At 49.2% G+C, this 22,050-nt stretch overlaps 1 protein-coding gene across 13 annotated transcripts in view; it reads right to left on the bottom strand.

Moving 5' to 3' along the window:
- UNC13B (unc-13 homolog B) overlaps positions 1–22,050 on the bottom strand; it is a 156,787-nt gene that overhangs the window by 59,775 nt on the left and 74,962 nt on the right. For 12 of the 13 annotated variants that reach the window (XM_081929483.1, XM_081929490.1, XM_081929492.1 and 9 more), the window contains one exon: positions 2,881–2,927. In XM_081929483.1, coding sequence (XP_081785609.1) covers positions 2,881–2,927 — 47 coding nt within the window. Of the gene's footprint in view, positions 1–2,880; positions 2,928–5,494; positions 5,518–10,110; positions 12,703–21,561; positions 21,670–22,050 lie in introns of those variants that run through there. The other variant, XM_081929485.1, reaches the window with a different exon arrangement.

Below are 22,050 nucleotides of genomic sequence, written 5' to 3'. Positions count from 1 at the left end.
CCCCTGACAGTTCTGAAATCAAGGGCTCCTTGCTCAAATCCATCCCATGTACAAATTAAATCAGGTTTTGTTCTCTTCTTTCCTCCAAAGAGGCATGGCAAGCAGCAATGGGGAAGGTGTCAGAATTCATCAGGCCGTCATGGCAGCACACTCTTTGAACTCCAAAGAGCCACAACAGGAAAGCTCTTCAGGCGCCTGTAATCTACATTTTAAAAGAGAAAAGCATCGGCTCATCAGGAGGGCCAGCGAGGAGGAGGAAGCCCTTCCCATCCCAGACCCCTGAAGATTATCTGTGGATTTGGGATGAGAGCCTTAGACAGGTTTGGGCTTCAAAATGATCTGATTCTAACCTGTGCCCTCCAAACGCTGTTGGGCTACAGTTTCCATCACCTCTGCCCATTGGGGCAGGAGCAGGAGAGCAGAAGAGTCTGGCTGCCCTACAGGCCCAATGCCTGCCTCCTTTCCCTCGGTGGCAAACTGATTTGGGCCTCATCAGGGAATAGGCAGAGCTCGCATTTTGTGGCCTAATCAGTATACAGAAGCACATGCACTACTTTAATGGCATTTGCCCAGTTTGGACATATTCTTTTTGGACTCCTCACAGCCCCGTTTCCTTCTTTCCTCCCTGAGCCATACATGGCATCACCACCCCATGCAGATCACTTAGGAGCACGTTAAAAAGGCCCAATTCCGTCACACACCACCCTTCGGCAGTGAGGCAGGCAGAAATTCTGGCAGGCAAGGGGAAAATGCAACCATTTCCCTGCTCTGGAATCCATCTCTGCCGCCTCCCTCTTGCGCTGCAGGTGAACAATAACACGGAGTGAAGCTGTCAGCGAAACTTTAAATATTGCTGTACTAAGTTACATATATTTCACATTGAATAACTCCGGGGAGTGTGTTATCTGCACTGTGCTGGAAGTCTATTGCCCTCAGGAGAACGCTTGTCAGCTTTGATAATACCTTGTCACGCTGATGCGCACAGACGCTTGGAAAAACGTGAGCGGCAAAGTTAGAGACGAGCGGATGGGGATAATTGGCTTGTGCGCAACAAGCACACGGCTAATTATCTCTGCAAAGGCAGCATGGAAAAGGAACCTCAGACCCAAGCCAGGAAGCCTTCACCCAGAAGGGAGACAGGATTCGGGGCACAATACTGCCCCCCACTCAGCACAGCCCATTTCCCCTGGATCCAGACCCCCCCCCATAGGCTTCCTTCCTAGTCTCCCCTCAAGCGGGACGTCCTCCAGTCTCCCTGACCCCAGCTCCTTTCTTTCCCTCTCCAGCCGCCCTGCCTTGCTCCTGGCCTCCTGCCCTTTGCTTCGATTTCCATTTGCTCAAGAGTTTTTAGAGAAGGGGGGGTAGAGAAGGAGGCCATGGCAAAGCTTATGGGGCCCAGACTTAGGGGGTTCTGCAGAGGGACAATGGAGGAGAGCAGTGGCCAGGCTAGTGGCCTTTGGGATCATGTGTCCACACCCCAAAGGCTCCATTTCTCCATTTCTGTTATCTATGATGGCAACAGGTTAAGCAGAAAGCCAGAGAAGGTGCCTTAGGGAGGCAGCTCACACTAGCCAGTTAGTACAAGTAGCCCCAGCAAAAAAAGGTTGGTCTCTTGCCAAGGACAGGAGGTGGTGGTGCTGGCTCAAGCAAGCATGGAGCCTCAGCTTCAACTCTCTGTCTGACACCCTCCCTACAGCCTCTTCTCCAAGGCACCATAATAATAATAATATTATAATAATTTATTATTTATATCCCGCCCATCTGGCTGGATTTCCCCAGCCACTCTGGGCGGCTTCCAACAAAATATTAAAATACCGTAATACATCAAACATTAAAAGCTTCCCTAAACAGGGCTGCCTTCAGATGTCTTCTAAAAGTCTGGTAGTTGTTGTTCTCTTTGACATGTGGTGGAAGGGCATTCCATGACCCTCAATGACACTGCCCCCCTGCAAGGCACACTTTTGGCCAGGATAACTGCCCAGCCACTGCCCAGGGCTGGCTGATGCTTCTGTTCAGCAAGGGGAGGGTGGGGGGCTTTTGAGTTTTCCCCTAGTTACAGCTGGCATAGCTGGAGTGAAGCATGCTGGGGTACATCTGCCCCTCTTTCAAGGCAGCTGAGTGTGTGCAATTCACAAGCAGCTCATGTGAGGAGGCGCTTCGCACACTTGAAGAAACAAAAACAGTTCCCTTGCCGCCTCTGGGGTGATGGCCCACAAACCTCCCAGCACAGGGGGAGTTGCTAAGCAGCGCGGCAGATCTGCGGGTGTGGCAGGAGGAGACGAAAGAGAGAAGCCAGCTCGGGAAAGAGGCTCATTGAAATTAAAGCCTCCCCTCGTTTAATTTCATGTTTGATTAGTTTTGCCTAATTCATTGTTTGGAAACCTGATTTATATGCAGGGAGAGAGGCAAGTCAGTCTCAGGCAGACGTTTCGGGGTGGAGCTTCCAGGGCCCCCCTGCTCAGTCCCGCCGGCTGCAACCGCACACCAGCCCTCGGAGGGAGCAGAATTCAAATATTACAGATCAAAGCCATATGGCTCTCATCAAACACACAAACACATTTAAAATCAAACAGCATGTAAAATGGTGCCTTCCCATCTTTCTCCTGGCAAGCCTTCAGTTCCTAATGGGGGAAGGCGGCAAGAGCAGGTGCAGAGACACCCAGGAGGAGGAGGAGGAGCAGGAGGAGGAGGGAGATCACACCAACTTCACCGGCTGCCCTCAGAAGGTCCTTTGCAGGGCAGGCGAGAAGCTCTGAGAGGCTTGTGTGCCACTACTCCATTCTTAATTATTATAACTTATTAAATTACTATACTGCCCTTCATCCAAGGATTACAGGGCAGTTTACAATATAAAAACAGAAGTTGTCAAAGGCCACTTACCCTCCTTTGAACCACGGTGATTTGGACGGATCGCCATCATCCGGACCCTTAATTTTTTTTTTTAAGAGAGAGAGAAGGAGAGAGAGAGAGAGAGAGAGAGAGAGAGAGAGAGAGAGAGAGAGAAGAATTAATTGTGCTGAGCAAAGTTCAAGCCAGCTGCAGAGTTCAAAATCAGGGAGGACGTTTCATGCACGAAAATGCACACAAAGCGCTTCATGTTCATTAGCACCTCAGAGGACGGCAGGGAGGCTGTGCTGCCCAGTGGTGTGGACACAGCGGCACACAGGAGAGGGGCAAAAAGAGCCTGTTCAGTGCAATGTGCTTTTGAGGGGGAATCAACCCACAAACATTTCTTTTAAAAAAACAACAACCAAGAGTTTGGCAAGAGCAGATCCTACGAGTTTGATTTGAATCTGTGAAGTCCTATTGTTGCCGAGAACATTTCCAAAATACCTAATTATTGAGAGCACACAAACAAACAGAACAAACAGACACCGGAATCGAGTCACGCATCTGCCTTCCCTTCGGACCCTCTGAAACCAGGGGAAAGTGCCTGGTCTCTCACTGCTTTTCAATGCCTAAGCCAGGAAACAGCCGGGGGGGGGGGGAGCTTCTGTGAGGTGCCAGAGGAGCCTGCCAGCTGTTCCTGGCACCTGCACCACCAAGGAGCTGCTGCAGCAGCAGCAGCAGCAGCAACCATTTAGTAGCAGCCTGTTTCCTGGAAGAACAAATACATGCTAGACAAATTCCTGAAAAGCAGCCGTCCTTGCCTAGAGAGCACAAGGGAACAAAAGGCTCATGCAGGCAGCGGCATCCACTTCCAGGAGAGAGAATGTCTGCTCAAATTCCCCACCCTGAAGAGGGGGTGAGAGAGAGAGGGCTCTGCCACCTCCATGGCTGGCGTCCAAGGCTCTCACATGAGCTGCCCCATAGTCTGTGCAGGAAGCTGCCACCAGGATGCGTCCCAAAATGAGCACTGAGAGGAGGCAGGCTACTTCAATAGGAAGCCACTTATTCCAAGGTCTACAGCACTGTGGGAACCAGAGCAGCCAACAAGTGGAACAGAGGCTGGCAGGCAAACAAACAGTGAAAGGTGAAAGGAGGAGCCCCTTTTGGTCAACTGCTACCTTGTTCTTGGCTTCCTCAGTAGCCAACTACCAAGTTTCTGCTAACTGCGCCAAGGAAGGCAATCTAACTGCCCTTTGAATGAGGAGTTCAGGAGTTCATGGACAAAGGAGAGAAGGGGAGCTTCATTTCCCCAGTAACACTCTCTCGGGCCAGGCTAAGCAGCCCTTTGTCTCAGAGGAGGGCAATTTCCACCCAGACCCCTCCCTGGGGATCCGCGGCTGCCCAGGACTGCCTCTCAGAGGAATTCCTACAAGAGCAAAGGTGGAGGAATCAACAGGAAAGCTGCCTGCGCCGAGCAAGTCACAGATCAATCATGTGGCATTCAAGAAATCCACTCATGTGAAGGCACGGCGCCAGCGCTAGCAGAGATGACGTGGCCACTTTGACTCACTCCTGTGACACACGAGAAGCACAAGTGCTGGCTCACTCCTGTCGTGCTTCTGAAATAGCTGTAGGCATCTGCAAGGACAGGATGGTGGCCCAGACAGACCGTGGGTCTGATCCAGCTGCAGGTCTCCTCTGAGGTGCCTGGGCTTAAGTCTGCTGGCTTTGTGCAAGGATGCAGTCAGATTAAAGTAACAGAACATGTATTTGGAGTCCAAATCGGCAGTCAAATAAAGCAAGCCCACTTGGGGAAGCACTATTTAGACAAACTCTGGATGCACAGCCTTCTCACCCTGGAAACTGTGCACGGAGGCCATCAAATCTTAAACCAAAAAGTCAAATGCATGATCTTGCTAAGAAACATGTAGACAAACCTGAATTAGAAACCTGCTTTGCTTTTTACAGAACGCTGCTCTTGGGCTTCATCCCTCTGGTGTCTGACTTCTGAATAAAATGGCTGGAAATGGACAATGAGTCTTTTGAGTTCAAGGTAGCACAAGGATAAAGCCCTTGTTGCTTGTAGCCTGCAGACCCCTAAAGACCGTTTCTGCCCATGAGTTTGCACAGTGCTTCCAAGAAACACAAAACAATTTTGCCCAGAAGCACCAGAAGGAATTATGGCTCTGCCAATCCCTAGAATTAGCAGCAAGTCTTCTGCCAAAGTGACAAACACAAAATAATATTTATATTTTAAGAACTGCTGCCCAAGAGGTAAAGGTTGAGCCTCTGTGACCCACAGATACACACATACTCCAGGTAACCTTCCCATGGCACACACTACATTTATCCTCTGCTGGGACTGGGAAGGAACTGCGTACGCACAGCAGACATGGATTTGCAACATCAACAAGGTGTTAAGTAGGAATGTTTTCTTCCTTCATAGAAGCTACCTGCACTGAACAGACTCCTCTCAGTTCAATCACAAGATCAGGAATTCCTCCCAAGACTGTCGCATGCTGAACTTGCCAAGAGACTTGGCGGGGGGGGGGGTACTTCAGGGGTCAGCCAAACAGCCAAGTGACAATTCAACAGGGCATGCACGAATAACACACTGGAGTGTCAAAAATAGGAGACACACTGGTTAGAATGAACAGTATATAACCTGAAGTTCTCCTCTACTTCCTTCTGCAAAGGAGAAAGGGGTGGGGGGAACACAAAGGAGAGGAAAGGAGAGTCACACAGTTAACACGGAAAAATTATGCTGTTGACCAAGTTTGGAAAATGAAGCAAAGCAGTGCAGAGATATAAATTTCTGTATCACCCCCAAAATCCCTAGTAGGAAAGGTCCATTTAGCTTGAAAAACATAGGCTCAACTTTGTACACTGAAGGTGCCGGAAGGTTGGGGTAGTTATGTTTTTAAAATGAATTTCTGTGGCAGTTCCAATAAAACACTCATATTTCATTTTCTTCTTAGCATCAGCAACATACTGTGGGCATAGAATCTTAATTGCAAGTAAACCTTTTAATTAGCATAGCATAGTCACACCTGCCTCAAAATTCACAACAGTACCAGGCACCTACAAAAATCTTGACTCACTTAAGAAGCCATGTCCCCTTTCCTTAATGATGACCCTCAAAGCTCCAGGGATCCTGAGAGTAGGTTGGCTCCCACATCCTCCTGAGAGGATGTCTTTGAGCCTGGGGCAAAAGGGTCCAGGGAAGCTGTGGTGACACAACATTCAGACAACGTTTTGTTCCATAAGGAAGGGAAATGCCAAATGCTTCTGTTACAAAACTGCAGCACTGTCCCAGAAGCTAATACTTTTAACGAAGAAGGTTGGATAAAACACCACACACTGATTTATCACGTCTAAATAACAATTCCATCAAACACTATTGAAGCTTTCTCTAAACATTTTTTTTTATAAAAAAAAAATGCTGCGAGGTCCTGTCCCTCAGGACAAGCAAGCTAGCAGGGAAATGGATATGCATACAGCTTTTCAGCAAACCCTTCAATTCAAAACACTCCACCTCGTGTATAAAAAAATGTTAGGGAGGTTATTAGTGGTGCTTGGAACATTTGTTACACCAAGCAGTCCAATGAGAGGCCAATGAGTGGCACAGGCAGGGGGGTCTTTCTCTCTCTCCCTTCCTCCCTCCCTCCCCACTTGACGCACTCTTAAGGCTCAGGCAGACTTCCTTTTGCGCTGCGTTTCTGGGCCCAGGTCTGCACTTTAAAGTTCCATGTCTGAGCAGTTTCGTTTTCTCTTCCCTGCTGCTTTCACAGGTAAAGCCCACGTTTTACCTCTGAATGAAGCAAACCACAATTGGGTTCCCCACAGATTGCTATTTGCTCCGATTCAGCAGTAAAATGCGGGTTTTTACCGGGGAGGCGCCAGGACAAAACAAACAAACAAACAAACAAACAAACAAACTGTTTGGACATGGAGTTTAAAGCGTGGACCTTTCCCTGGAAAGTGTGGTGCAAAATGAAGTCTGGATGAGTGTTACTGGCAGCTCAGTAGGCAAAGCCCTCGATTCAGCACCTTGGACAGCAACATCTCCGTATCTCACAGCTACTCAGCTTCCCTCCTCAAAAACCTGATATAGGTCAAAGGGCCCAGGAAGCCCAAATCCAGGGGGGCATGTTCAATCTCATTTAATTTGAGATTAGACCATAACTTGAGTGTACATGCATCATGCGGTAGAATATGGCTTTTTACTTTTAAGAAAGTTGCATGGATAGTAATTTTAATCCATAATGGTGACTGCTGGCCAAAAAAAAAAAGGGGGGGAGCCCGTGTGGCAGTTATTATCGAAAAAGTAGATGACCCTTAGCTTTCAAAAAGTGAAATAAAATTGGTAAGGGGGTTAGGATTATGCCTAGAGAGAGAGCCCCATGCCAGAAGAATCTAATTTTCAAACAAAGAGCTGACATACCGGAAACATACCCAACCATCACCTCTGAAGTTCATCTGAAACTGTCCCAAGGAAAATGCCTGACAGGGTGTGCTCTGAATCAAGCTTCTTCATTACAACAAAAGCACATTTTCTTAGTAAACATCATCTAGTTTTTCTTGGGCATAAAAGAGCAAAGAAAGAATTGGGGACCTAGGAGTCTGAAACATCAGGCCCACCTTTGTCCCATTCTCTCTCTCTCTCTCTCTCTCTCTCTCTCTCTCTCTCTCTCTCTCTCTCTCTCTCTCCTGTTTCAAATTCTAAATCTTCCATTCCCTAACGAAAACATGCACCAAAGGAACACACATGAGCAGTGATTTAACAGGTGGAGGAGAAATGAATCCTTCTCCCATCTGTTTTCTAAAGAGAACTGAAGCATTACTTGAAAAATCTAGCACTAAATTGCTGGCAGATTTTAGCAACTATTCCCATTTCAATTTTGGTAAATATTTGTTGTCAAATCAAAAGAACAAGAAATTAGGAAAATGAATAGTTTGTCACAAGCTCCCCAATGGCGCCACAATGTCAGCCATTGATTTCCAAGGGCTTCCATTGTTGTTCTTAATTGTTACCTGAACACAAAAGGCTAATGTGGTTTGCAGTCAGAAACTGTCTCTACTTAGAAACCAGCTATTCTGAGTAAGATCAAGGTTTCTTATGAAGGAAGATGGCAAATGCTCCAAACTTTTGCCAGCCCTCAGCAAAAACAACTTCTCTGCCTCCAACCCTAATAAGCTGATTTTATAACAACCTGGAGTAAATTTTCTAGGCCACAAGATGGATGGCTAGGGCATATTAATTTACTAGAATTATCATTACCTGGGACCATTTTGTGGCAGGATTCTTGCCTCATAAAAACCACTATTTCCACAGTAATATTGAGCCTCAAACCTTCTGCACTATCCATAACTCTGCTAGAGAATTTTATGACCCATGATTTATGAAAATCATTTAAAGTGTTGAAAGTGCTGTGCTGCTTTCCTTTAGTCCTGCAGAGGAGGAAATCCCCCACAACCCTGTTTTAGAACAGCAGAAATCAAATGGCAAGAGGTTTCAGCCTGCCCAGAGTGGGAATTGCAGCCAATCACAGCTCCTGCAAGTTTCCCACGTCTTCCTTGCATGCATCTCGCCTTCAAGCATCAAAGAAAAGTGCACATCAGGGAGGTGGTTGTTCCCCTGATGTCTGAAGCAGCCTTCAGCCTGTGAGTGAGCAAGGATGAGAGTCCAGCTCTCCCAAGCCCAACACTTGTTCAACTTGGTGTTCTTCCTTCCGAAGCACAGCTGCGACACAACACGTTAAAAGTATTTGGAAAACTGCTTTAAGCAGGGAAAGATGAAGTGTTGGGGGAAGACATGAGGCTTCTCTTGGAAAGTGGGAGTTGCTGTCATCCCACTATCAAGAGCCCTTTCATACACTGCAGAAGCACTGCGTGCCTTCCATGTGTGCATGTGGCATGCCCCATAAATGTGGGAGATGCGCATGCAGAGTACACTACGACTTGATGTTGCCGCTGTGGGAAGCCACTGTGGTTCTGGCCTGGGCGCATGGACTGCAGGGTTCTGAGAGAAGTCATTCTCCCACACGGGGCAATGTGTCAAACTGTCCTAGGCATGATGTTCTGTCTTTGTATAATGCACACAGCAGAAGGAAGAGGGGAGAGAGAGCCTCATCTTTATCCTTGGAGACAGGCGCTGCTGTCCGGTGTGGTGGAGGGGGCTACTGTGGGCCCACTTGGACGCAATTTCAGGAAACATGCATCACACATGAGAGTCTGGAATCAGGTGGGGCATTCCTTAGGGGGGAGCTGAAAGCGCCTTTGCCACTATACCTAAGGGTCAGCTCCAGAGGTGCAATTTCAAATATGTGCAAATCTTTTGCTTATTTTAGCGAGTGAGCAGGTGGTGCCCCCCCCCCGCCCCCAAGACATGGTCCTTTTGCAGCTCAGTAGTACATAAGGACCAAAGCAGCTCCCTGAATATCGCTGGGTGACGCTTCTGATGAATTTTGCTTCTGCTCTTCCCCTTTGCTCTCCTTCAAGTCTCCTTATTGCTACCTAAAGTCAAGCTCCACTGTTCTGAAGTTTGATTTTCACAAACCCACAAAGGTAAAACACGAAGCCTAACCCAATTGGAATCTCAAGTGCCTACAATCGCTAGGAAGCAGCTCACGTGGACCCCACAACTGATTATCATCTGAACAGTCCTCAATATAAACTCCACAGAAGAGGGCTCTTGAAGTAAGGCACATGACAAACATAATGGAGGGTACGATCCACATGAATTCTGCACTCCAACAGAACACCTCTTATGTGGATTTCTCAAGGGGCATTATTACATGGAGGAAAACAGTGTTCTAGCGGAGCTCTTCCTTGGGGGTGGTTATTTAAACATTTCAGGCGATTTCAGCTTCCCTGGCAAATTTATATGGGAAATGGCAACTGGCTCCTGGTTCAATATTTCCTGTGAAAGTAAAGAGACATGGAAAAGCTCGTGCTTCCAAGTGGATGGTATTGGAAACACTTTCCCAACATGCTTTCAGTTTGCCAAGAAGCAGATCTGAAGTCAATGTCTGCTTCCTTGGAGATAGAACATCACAAATCATTTGGCAGACCTCCAGAAACTGGGGTTTTGTGTGTTTTTTTGCATTTGTTAAGGGTGCAGAGATAGGGCAGCCTTTGTCTTTGGCTCTTATCATCTGCTATCTCTGACCAAACTTCAATAAACCATTTCTATTTAATCATTCTGCCTGCAGCTGCTAAACTTTCTGACAAAAAACGAGCAAGCATTTCACCAGCAAATCTCAAGAACTTTGGGAGTACCTGAATGAATCTCTTCAGCCGAGGAAGTCCAGCTTGCCTCCTGGGCCACTTCCTTCAAGAGCCTCCGACGCATCTGCCTCTTTTCCCTCAGGACATTCTTGAAGTTGTTGATGCACTTGTTCAGGTAGATGGTCTCGGCACACACCTTCTCGAGGCTCATAGGTCGGCACCCGCCGGGCTGCACAGGCGCAGAACCCGGATCCTGCTGGGCCTCTCCAGAGGGGAAGGGCTGCTCCACACAGCTCTCAGAATCCGGTGGGGGCACCAGGTCAGGGACTGGAGCTTCATCAAGAGGCAATGAAGCACTGGGAAGAGCCCTCTGCATCAGGCCCACACTGTCACTGCTCACAGTCGTGTTAGCCTGGCTCTCAGAAGACTGACTAGGGGGCGTTTCAGCAAAGGTATCCAAGCTGCCGTGCACACTTGGGCTACGGAGGGCAGGAGCTGGCTCACTGTTCATATGGAAGCTCTTTTCCCCTTCAAGGAGGACTTCTGGGTCCCCGGTCTCCAGTTTGTGGAACACCACCTGCAGCGCAGACCGGAAGTGATTCAGTGCTTTGCCCAGTTTGTTAGTGTAAAACCTCATGTCCACGAGATCAATGCTGTCCCGAGAGTGCTCAAGGAAGTACTGGGAATTTTCTAGGACATCCCTGAAGACCTGATCGGTTGGGTCCTGCTCGTTCAGGTCAATCTGGATCATGTCTTTGAGCGTCTCACTGCTGTCAACCAATTTGCGCAGAGCACCATCACAGCCGGGAGTGGTCATGGCCACCGGTGCCTCCTCCAGGAGACTGACTTGCTCAGGACTGAGAAACTCCAGCGTGGTGGCATCACAGTCCGTCTCGCTTTCCCCTGGAGTCAGCCCTCCTGCTTGGTCCTCTTCCACAGGAGAGGAGCTGCCCTTGGTGGCATTTTCAGCATCTGAAGCACGTCCCCCTCCTCCCTCACACAAGGCGGGCACCTTGCCCAAGCACTCCGGGGATGGCAAGGAATCCCTGCCTTTGTTCTCATGCCCAGGGCCTTCCAGCTTCTTGTGGGACGCATCAAGGACTCCACTGGAAGAGCTGCTTCTGTGCAAAGTCTGCTCACTAGTGCCCATTATTTGTACAACTCTCCCCACTTTTTCTTCAAGTTCAGCAATTAAGTTGCTCTTCCTAGGTAGGGTGGATTTCGGTTGAAAGTTAAGCCTCTCCCCTACGCGGTGGTGAACCTCTTGGCAAGCGTTTTCCTGCTGAGCCTGGCAAGAGTCCACCTGGAGCTGCCCATCTCCATCTGTCCTGACCACTTCCCCACGAATGTGCAAGGAGCCCCAGTGGTTCCCACTCTGGCCTGGCGAGGGCAAGGTGCCCAGCTGTGCCCCAGGACCCACCTGGCCGTTCTGCTGGCTTTGCTCACTGCTGGCCACAATGGTAACTCCTGCACTTTGCAAAAGAATCGATTTCTGGAGAATGAAGTCTCGCTGCTCAGCGTTAGCAAGCTTTACAACAGCGGGTCGTGGGGCCAGCTGCTTGCCTGTTGCTGCACCAGATCTGTAAGCATCCTTGATGTACTTGCTACGCTGAATGCCATTGAAACAGTGGTACTCTGACAAGAAACGGTGGACTAGCTCCTTGGTGTTCTCCCCCTCCTGCTCTGGGATGCCATAAAAATACAACACTGGCTCTCTGATGGGCCCTCCCAGGAGGGGCTCCCTGGCCTTGGCCTTTGGCAACGGGGAGTTTTTGCTGGTGGGGCCAGAGCTGCTCTGCAGGCCCTCAATCTCGCTCAGAACAGTGTCCACGCAGCTGGAGACTTCGTCCACGGAGCCTTTGATCAAGGTGAGGTGCTGCTGGAGCTCAGCAATCTCGGTCTGGATGCGACTTATCCCTTGGAGCTCTTTCACGATGTACTCAATGACATCGGCAGAGCGGTCTCTGGGCCCAGGGCTGCAGGGAGTGTAGGCGAGGGGCTTGCTTGGAGGGCAGGGCCCTTCCCCTTCTCTTTCCCCAGCAACTCCCCTCCAGTTGGTGCCAAGGCTCAGGGCAGCGAGATCGGCTTGCTCCTCGGGGCTCTCCATTTGCTCCAGAAGGCTCTCTGAGGCCAGGCGGCCGGAGACGCCCCCTAAGTCACACTGGCTTGGAACTAACGCCCGTGGGGCTTCGATGTATCCATCCCAGTCCAGCCCACCATTACTGGCCTCCCTGGTCCCAGGGCTCCTCCCCTGAGCAGCGGAAAAGTCACTGCTTGCAGATTTCCTATTGACGCCACAGACAAAGGCGTCCGTTTCTATTTCAACGAGGGAAAGCTGCTGGTGGTGATTCTGGCTCAGGGAGAGCTCGCTCGCTGGCCCTTGCAGAAGCTTCTTCATCTTCTCCTCCAGAAACAGCAGGGCCTTCTGCTTCTGAGAGGGCTGCCCAGTTAGGAGTTTCACAGCAGACGTTCTAAGCACAGAAGCAATGTCATCTTCTAGCCTTAGGGTGCCTCTGCTCGCACACATCCTCAGTGGCCGTGTTGGCGCCCTCTCATCATGCCACAAAGTGGCAGAGGCCTGTGCCCCTTGCTGCCCGCCCAGCAAGGCTCTCTCGGCCAAGGATTAAGACTCATCAGAAGCTGCTGTCTAGAGAAGGGACAGAGACGCTGTGTATCGGAGTCAGTGGGAAAAAAAGCAACGCACACATACACACACACACACACTAACTTGGGCCACGTAATCCAACAAAATTGCACCCGTGCAGCAGGACAAATCTATTTTTGCAAGCATGCCGGTATAACCTGCTGTTCCATTTCAGCCTTCCAACTGAATGAAGGTCCTGGGGCCAAGTGGTGAGCAGGAAGGTCTCCCTGACTCTTGCAACAAGTAAAGGATCCCTTCACCTCCCCCCAAATTTGCTTTATGAGAATGGTTTCCTTTTCCACCACGGAGACCGGAATTTTATGAAAACTGAAGTCTTAGCAGCAGAGCCCTCTCTATTTATCCCCTCAGGTACCATATCCTGGCCTATCCATTACCTGCCCAAAGTGCTCCTTGGCATGCAGCCAGCAGCTCTGCCCTGCTCCCTAAGAGGCGCAGGCACAAGCCAGTTCCAGCTTCAAGGTACGTCTTTGTATGGGCACAGATTTGTCTGTGTGCAGCTATCATTTTCACAAGAAAAATGATGAAAGAACAGACAGATAAGGCCTTGCCTGCACACAGAAGCTTTCTTTTTATAGCTTTAAGGTCATCTGCTAATATCCTAAAATCAGTTAAGGGAAGGCTCAGCACAACCACTTAGTCCTCATCCCTTAATGAAGATACAGGCAAGTGAACAGAACATTCTCCCCCTCCCCCCCATGCTGAAGGTTAGATTGCAATCTCCTTGGCGGCAGGAATGCACTTCTTTTTATGACTTTAACAAAATTTGCATGCCTCTTCATTGCGCAAAAAAACTTAAGCGGTTTGGAAGAAGATGGGTGCCTCTTTCCTTGCTGTTCCTCCAGTGGGCACGAGTGGCATGAGATACGCATATAATACAGAAGACATTTTTATTGGGCCACCTCCTCGCAACTGAGAAATATTCAAGGTTTCACAGAATTGAAACCTTGGACAATTACATAATTCTACACCAACTGTGACTGGCCTAGTGAGCAAGAAACTCAGCCAGTTTCTGTAACTATTATCTTGCATCGGTAAGAAAGATTTACCATAAACCTGGCGAGAGTTAACATTTGCAGTTGTTCCTTAAAAATAAATAGGGGTAAAATAGTGGGTGATGAAGGGTCCTGGAGGAGGAGGAGGAGGAGGAGGAGGAGGAGGAGAGGAACAGGCACTCGGAGCAGAGCCAGGAAGTCCAGTTAAACCCAGTGACACCACTGAGACCGTGAAAGCTAGGATCCAGGACAAAGCAGGCATTCCCCTTGAGCAGCAGAGGCTGGTCCTTGCTGGGAAGCAGCTGGAAGATGGCCGCATGCTCTCCGACTACAACATCCAGAAGGAATCCACCCTCCATCTTGTGCTGCGTCTGAGGGGTGACTTTTAGGTGTTAACGGAACTCTTTATTTGCAAGTTGCCAATAGCATTTGTTTTCACTGTAGCTGTTTAATGTCTTAATATTGTAAGGTAAATAAAAGTTTAAGTAACTGCTGGACTGTTGGTGTAAATGCTAAATAAAAGTTTTTGGGGGGGGGAATTGTATTTTAATATTCTGTTGGAAGCCGCCCAGAGTGGCTGGAGAAACCCAGTCAGATGGGTGGGGTATAAATAAATTATTATTATTAACTATTATTAATTATTAATTATTATTATTATTATTATTATTATTATTATTATTATTATCTGTGGGACTCCCTCCCACAGGAGGCAGTGAGGGCCACCAACTAGGATGGGACAAACTCATGGGGAAGACAGCGATCGATGGCTATGGGTCATGATGGCTATGCTCTGCCTCTGCAGTTGGAGATGACAGAGATGCTTCTGAATGCCAGTTGCCAGAGACACAGGAGGGGAGAGGGCTCTTGTGCTCAGGGCCCTTCGGGGCAACTGCAAAGTCAAGGGAGAGTTCTGAGCAGGACACAGAACAGCCTCATCTCCATACAGTGGCTCACAACTTGGGGGACAGTATTTACACAATAATAATAATAATAATAATTTATTATTTATACCCCGCCCATCTGGCTGGGCCTCCCCAGCCACTCTGGGCGGCTTCCATAAAAACCAAAAATACAGTAAAATCACACGTTAAAAACTTCCCTGAACAGGGCTGCCTTAAGATGTCTTCTAAATGTCAGGTAGTTGTTTATTGCTTTGACATCTGCTGGAAGGGCGTTCCACAGGGTGGGCGCCACTACTGAGAAAGCCCTCTGCCTGGTTCCCTGTAGCTTTGCTTCTCACAATGAGGGAACCGCCAGAAGGCCCTCGGCGCTGGACCTCAGCGTCCGGGCAGAATGATGGGGGTGGAGACGCTCCTTCAGGTATACTGGACCGAGGCCGTTTAGGGCTTGAAAGGTCAGCACCAACACTTTGAATTGTGCTCGGAAACATACTGGGAGCCAATGTAGGTCTTTCAAGACCGGTGTCATATGGTCTCGGCGGCCGCTCCCAGTCACCAGTCTAGCTGCCGCATTCTGGATTAGTTGTAGTTTCCGAGTCACCTTCAAAGGTAGCCCCACGTAGAGTGCATTGCAGTAGTCCAAGCGGGAGATAACCAGAGCATGCACCACTCTGGCGAGACAGTCCGCAGGCAGATAGGGTCTCAGCCTACGTACCAGATGGAGCTGGTAAACAGCTGCCCTGGACACAGATTTGACCTGTGCCTCCATGGACAGCTGTGAGTCCAAAATGACTCCCAGGCTGCGCACCTGGTCCTTCAGGGGCACAGTTACCCCATTCAGGACCAGGGAATCCTCCACACCTGCCCGCCTCCTGTCCCCCAGAAACAGTACTTCTGTCTTGTCAGGATTCAGCCTCAATCTGTTAGCCGCCATCCATCCTCCAACCGCCTCCAGACACTCACACAGGACCTTCACTGCCCTCACTGGTTCTGATTTAAAAGAGAGGTAGAGCTGGTTATCATCTGCATACTGATGAACACCCAGCCCAAACCTCCTGATGATCTCTCCCAGTGGCTGCATGTAAATGTTGAAAAGCATGGGGGAGAGGACAGAACCCTGAGGCACCCCACAAGTGAGAGCCCAGGGGTCTGAACACTCATCCCCCCCCACCACTTTCTGAACACGGCCCAGGAGGAAGGAGCGGAACCACTGTAGGACAGTGCCCCCAGCTCCCAGCCCCTCAAGACTGTCCAGAAGGATGTTATGGTCGATGGTATCAAACGCCGCTGAGAGATCCAGCAGAACTAGGAAACAGCTCTCACCTTTGTCCCTAGCCCGCCGGAGATCATCAACCAGTGCGACCAAGGCAGTTTCAGTCCCATGATGAGGCCTGAATCCCGACTGGAAAGGATCCAAATGGTCCCTTACACAAGCATTTAAATGCACCCCTTCGACATTATTCCGGCTCCTACACTACTTTTCACCCTGCCCAAGGTAGAAACCCTTGCAGGCGGTATTTCCTATGTGGATTTGCATTCCTCAGCTTCAGATGCTCAAGGACCCTCCTCAAAGAGGGGTCTCTCTGTTCCAGCAAGCCCCCCAGCCTGGCTCAGCACAGGGGGTCGCCGACACTCAGCTCCATTCAGAAACTGCTGGAGCAGCGAAACAAAACCCACTTTTCCATGCACGGTATTCAGAATCCCAGAGCAGCGTAATGTGTGAAGCACCGTCTCTTTCCCAGTTCTACTGAAAGCTGTCTGCTTTTCTGCTTACTTTTCTGACTACGGACTGGAAGGCTGGGGCGGAAATCTTAATAATTAAGAAGACAACTTTTTTTCTGATGGAAAAAGCTTCAATTTTGTCTAAGAGAAAAAGCCGCCGGACTGTTTAGAAGGTGTCTGCAGGATCGGCCTGCTACTCAGCTGTGTGTTCTTCTCTTGAGGGCGAGCGGCATTGCCCTGCAAAATCTCGTTTCTTCTGAGGACACATCAATGACAGTGACACCGTTTCAGCCCACAGAGTAAGCAGCCATTCATTTCCAGTGTCAAAGAAGACTAACTATCTCTAAGTGACTAAGCACATTGGAGCAGAGGGGGCAGGCCTGGAGACACAGGCATTGGAAAGAGATGGCTGCCTCCTAGATGAAGTTTCACACCTCAGCCCAAGTACAGGAACAATCTCCCTAGAGGAGATGCACTGCTTTGGGAGTGGGGGGCAGGAAGAGAGGCATTTATCGCTAGAAACCTTGTTTGAAGTTTGCTGGGCTTGCAACTTCCACGGAAACCGTTAAGGACCATAATGGGAACGGGTGCAAAAAAAAGCTTATCCCCAGAAGCTCAGGCTGGATAAGCAGTTTATGAAAACATGCAATAAAAACATTCTAAGTTGTTAAAAGCACTAAGATCAGTCCCAGAAAGGAAATACTTTATTTTTTCATGTTTAAGCTTTGCAGTCAGCAGAGAAAGGCAGCTCCTTAGCTGTGGGGCACCCCACAAGAGCCCCCGCCTACAAGCCCCTGCTATTCAAAGCTGGCCTGACAGGCAGAGGGCACCGTCCAGCAGCCACATCATTTGTAATGAGCCACAAGGGAGTCAGCAAGCAAAACCCCAAATTGCTGCCAAGGAGGTGGCAGAGACCTAGCAGGGAGCACAAGGGAAAACAAGGTGCAGCCCCTTTGGGTGCCATCACATGCTCTGTATCAGGGTGGCTAAATTGTGTGCAGGCTGAGAACCACATTGGCCCTCGGGGGGTAGCATATCAAAGGGGGGAGCAGAGCACACCATGGGCATCTTTCAAAAGGGCACATGGATGGGCGGGTCTTGAGGAGCTATGAAAAACCCCCACCTCTTGGCAGCATGGTATTACAGCAGGGGACCTACGGAAAGCAGTCAATAATAAAAAAATAAAAATTGAGAAAATGGGGGGGGGTCCTATCTGGGGGCATAAACTTCTGGGCATCATGGAATCACAACAAACCAATTACTCTTTTTTAAAAAAATACCTTTTTTGAGTCTGGAATTCTATGACACCCCAAGGATATTTGTGTTCCTGGAGAAGACAAAAGCTTGGAGAAGGAGAATCGTGGCCAAAGCAACAAAGTTTAGGAAATGGCAGGTGGAGGAGGGGATTTATAGCTTTCAGCTCTCTGCCAGTCCAACAGTGGGCAGGGAGGGAACATGGAGGGCAGTGTCAGGATTTGACCTTAGGATTTCTTCTGGTCCTAAACTCATCTCAGCAGCAATCAAACTGGATCTTGTGGCTGCAGCATACAGCTGATCAGATACCCTGAGCAACCACCACAGCAACAAGGGGCAGAGAAGGGGAGTTTTTATAAAAGCACTCCAAACTCCAACCCCACCTGTGGGGGGCTGATGGATAGCAGCAGCACATCTAGGGTGGGAGAAGGAAAGAGTCTCTCTTCTGCTGAGATCTTCCTCCAGTAGACTCTCAAAATAGCATTCAAGAAGGCTGCACAATGTGAAAATGTGTATCTGCCTAGCTAGCCTTGCAAGCCTGCTAACCAGCTTTCAGGTGATAAAGGATGCTCCTTTGGTATTAAGGGCCCAGAAAAACTCATTTGAAGATAAGCTGATCCAGTCAAAGATACTGTTGCCTTGCAATAATGCAGCCATTAAGATGTTGAAATAGCTAATTGTAGCTCCTGGGAAAGCCAATCAAGTTGGAAACATCGATCAACAAGAGTTAAACAGCAAGACACTCCTTGTCTCCTAATGCTAAGGATCACTCAAGTAAACTGACTGAAATCACAACACAGAGCTCACACACAAAATTCACCACCGCAAGGCACCATGTGGGGAAATGGCTGGGGAAGCTTTTTTCAAGGCGGACACGAATCTGACTGATAGACACGGGCAAAGCTATTAGCCATGGAAGATGGGCTAATGTAGGTTTTCCATCTGTCTTTGGCAGCCGTCTCGCTCTGGAGAACCTGAGGCCAGGGATCAGCAACAAGGCCTCCGGGCTCCTCTCTCATGCCCGGCTCATAAGCCTGGAGAGCATGGGCTGGGTGGGCCTAATCCTGTGAGTCAAACCTGGCCGCCTTGCTTTGGGTTAGGCTTGCAAGGCTACAGCAGAAGCCGGAGAATGAAAACTCACAGCTGAGTGCCAAAGGAAAGGTTGCTATGGCAGCCCTTCTCGACATGCGGCAATTCTGACACTTGCTGGGAATTCTTACACGGCACCTTTTATGGCCAAGGGAGAACTACGCCTGCTTCAAAGGGGGCCTGGCCAACCTGCCGGGATGATGCTGCTTTCTTGGCTCCATCATCCCGGAGGCTGGCAGGCAAAGATTACAATTGCAGTTTGATGACACTTCAGGACGACAGTTTCTGTCCCCGTCGCTTGCTTCCCAAACTGTTTATTTTCTAAAGCCAGATCTGCCAATAAGCAAGCTGCTAATCTCAGCGAGAGCTGAAGCAGGCACTACGCGGCTGGATGAATCACGTTTCGGAAGGCAGAGAGCCGAATGAGAACACTTATCAAAGGGGAAATATTCTAAACTCCAGCCAGAGCAAGAACATGCGCTAGCAAGTCGCTCACCAAGCTCAGAAGGGAATAGAGACTCAGATCAAAATGTTTATAGAAGAAAACGGGAAGCAAAGAGAAGGATGCAAAATAAACAGATGTGGAGATGCTACAGCTGCTGATCAGGGCAGACAATGCTGAGCTCAATGGGCCTGACTCCTAGCTTCCTACATCCCTCTCACTTGTTGCCAATTTCACAAGATTCATGGGGGCCATTGCAGAGGCTCAGACTGGCACAGCCTCTTGTGCCAAGGAATGCATTTGGGAATGTAAAGGGACTCAGGCATCCCAAGCCAAGCTACAGGTCCCATGACATCCTAGTTACATGGCAGTCAGAGGGGACACATGTGGCAGAAAGCAACAAAGCTTTCTGGGGGATGAATGACAAGAACAGAACACAAACTGATTGGTACAAAAAGCCGGTGATAGAACTTGTCAAGTCACTCAGCCTTGAGTAACCAGTGCTGATTGCTACAAGGCTCTGTCATCCTAACCACTTCCTCCTACGGAAGGGAGAGAAGCCACCTTGAAAGACCTTCCCATTCTCCTACTTGCTAAGAAAGCTTATCATTAATGCCTCATCAAGATAAGCTCTATGAACAAAACTGAGGCACCCATTAATTTTAGTTAACGTTAGAAGCATTTCAACAATTGGCAGGTGACAATTGTGCTTCAGAAAGGTAAGTAAGCGAAAGGGTAAGCGAAAGTAAGCCTACACAGACTAGCCTACTCTTTGAACAATCTAGAAGCAAAAGTCAACAGATATGGAAACCTACTCTTAGGAACAAGGTATGAAAATTCCAGTAACATTCTCCATAGATCAAGGAATAGCAGATACATTGCAGCCAGAAAAATGCGAGATTCAGAAGACATTTGACCAACTGAGTGCAAAGTGCAAACACTTGAAATGTGCTTGGAAAGTCTTCTGGGGAAAAATGAAACTGGGGGCACAGATGCCCAAGGGGGGCAGTGGACTGGCCACTATTTGATCTATATGCTAAGAAACATGTTTCTTGTTGGCGAGAATGAAGTTTGGTTTCTGACAGCACGACGAGGTATTTTGTCTCTGCTCGGCACGAGGATTCAAAGCAGGTTTTTAGCCAGGCAGACATGAAGCGGCAAGAGGCAAGGCAGCTTCTGTATCCAAGGGTGACGCCAGGGCCCCTGGGAGAGTTGCAGGCCGGCCGCGGCCCATGCCAGGCTCCTCAGATCTCTTTCCCTCCAGACTCCTCTGCAAGGAAATTTGAAGCATGCCAGTTGTTTGCACGGGGAACTTGGGTATGTGATGTCTTGGACAACGGGGGCTGCCCGCTAAAAACTGTCCTGGTGACACCCAAAAAGAAAAGCAAACCACCTGCAAGCCTCCTGTGTCACTGATTTTATGTTTCTGAACTATCTCCATAAAAGAAATGAACTCTGGTGAATCTGTGCTAGATTGCCATTTCCAGGCAGCTGACTGTGAAAGTTCACGCCCCTTTCCAAGACTGTGGGTCATCATTAACATGGGACTCTAACAGGGGCAGCAATGTGCACCCCTGAGAGGAAGGCTGCCTTTTTCACTCCCAGTTAAACTCCAGGGCCTGGCAAACGGGGCTTCGGCAAAACCGGGACCCAAGTGCCCAGCCTGGGACTTAGAATGGCAAAGCAAGATGTCAAACAAGAGTGAATTTCAGCACTCCCATTCCTCCCTGAGGAGCGACTCTCCGTCACTCGTTCTTCCTTGTCAGCTTCACAAGTGGGTTCACACAACAATTATGTGAGGCAGCAAGAAGCTTTTCCTATTTCTGCCTCTCGTGCAAAGCAGAATCCCAGCCAGGGATACTCCCAACCCCCAAGCCAGAGCTGGCTTCAGCCGGGAGAGATACCAGGGTTCTCTTTGGATGAGGCAGGAGGGCAGAAGAAGGAATCCGAAGGCGCTCGGCACTTACTGCTCTGCCTCCCTCTAGCCTGTCTCAAGCCCCAGACGGGGGGAAAGAGTTCAAGGGCAGAAATATTTTCAGCTTTGTGTGCTTCAATTTGGTGAAGTCGCTGCTGAACAAAATAATTCAACAGGCTCCCTAACCATGTGCCCTTCAAATAAGATTCTTCACCATAGAGTAAGTGGTTCTGTGTCGTCGTCCCCCCAGTGAATCCCTCAATGCTCAATCCAGTTGAAACAATTGACATGTAGGAGTCTACCAGTCCTAAAAGGAAGCGCTCTGATTTGTGAGCATGAAAGACAAACTGCAGAGACAGAGCATGCCAAAATACTCCAGTTGAAGGCTGCTAAGCATTTAAGGGGAGCCAGCAGGTCAGGACCTCTCTCTCAGACACACACACAAACACTCACACAGAGGCGTCCATCTCCCCCCACCTCTTGAGAGCTGCCTCAAACTTCACGCTTGTAGTCTTAGAACTTACCTTGCGGCTAAAACACACAAAAGCACAAGGAAATGCAAACAGAAAAGAAACTTGGGGAAATCAAAGGAAAGCGAAAGACTACGAAAGCTCCCTTTCCCAGAAGGAGCAGCCCCGGGCAAGGGTGGGGTCTTTCACGGGTCGTGGTGGGAAAGGCATCAGGCTCCACAGCATCCAGGCGGCAGGAAGTGTAAAGTGGAAGACTTTTTAAATCAAAAAAATCCACAGCTGCCCTGAGCCTGCAGGAGAAACAGAGAAGCCGAAGGAGCGGCGAGGTCACTCTGGAAGCGCTGCTCTAGAAGGGCCCTTCCCCAGGCACAGCTTGGCTCTCCAGCCTGCGTTCGGTTTCCCAGACAGCCAGAGGAGCAGCTCAACTTCGTCCTTCTCTTCAGCATTGTGCTGGGAAAGAAAAGGAAAGCCGCCACCGCTGCTGCTGCTGCTGCTGCCACCACCGCTGAGCAGCTCCTGTTACTTCAACTCCTCCTCCTCCTC

Source organism: Podarcis melisellensis (assembly GCF_964234715.1).
Source record: "Podarcis melisellensis genome assembly, chromosome: 11".
Classification (NCBI taxonomy): Eukaryota; Metazoa; Chordata; class Lepidosauria; order Squamata; family Lacertidae; genus Podarcis; species Podarcis melisellensis.
This window is presented reverse-complemented; position numbering and strand designations above follow the sequence as displayed.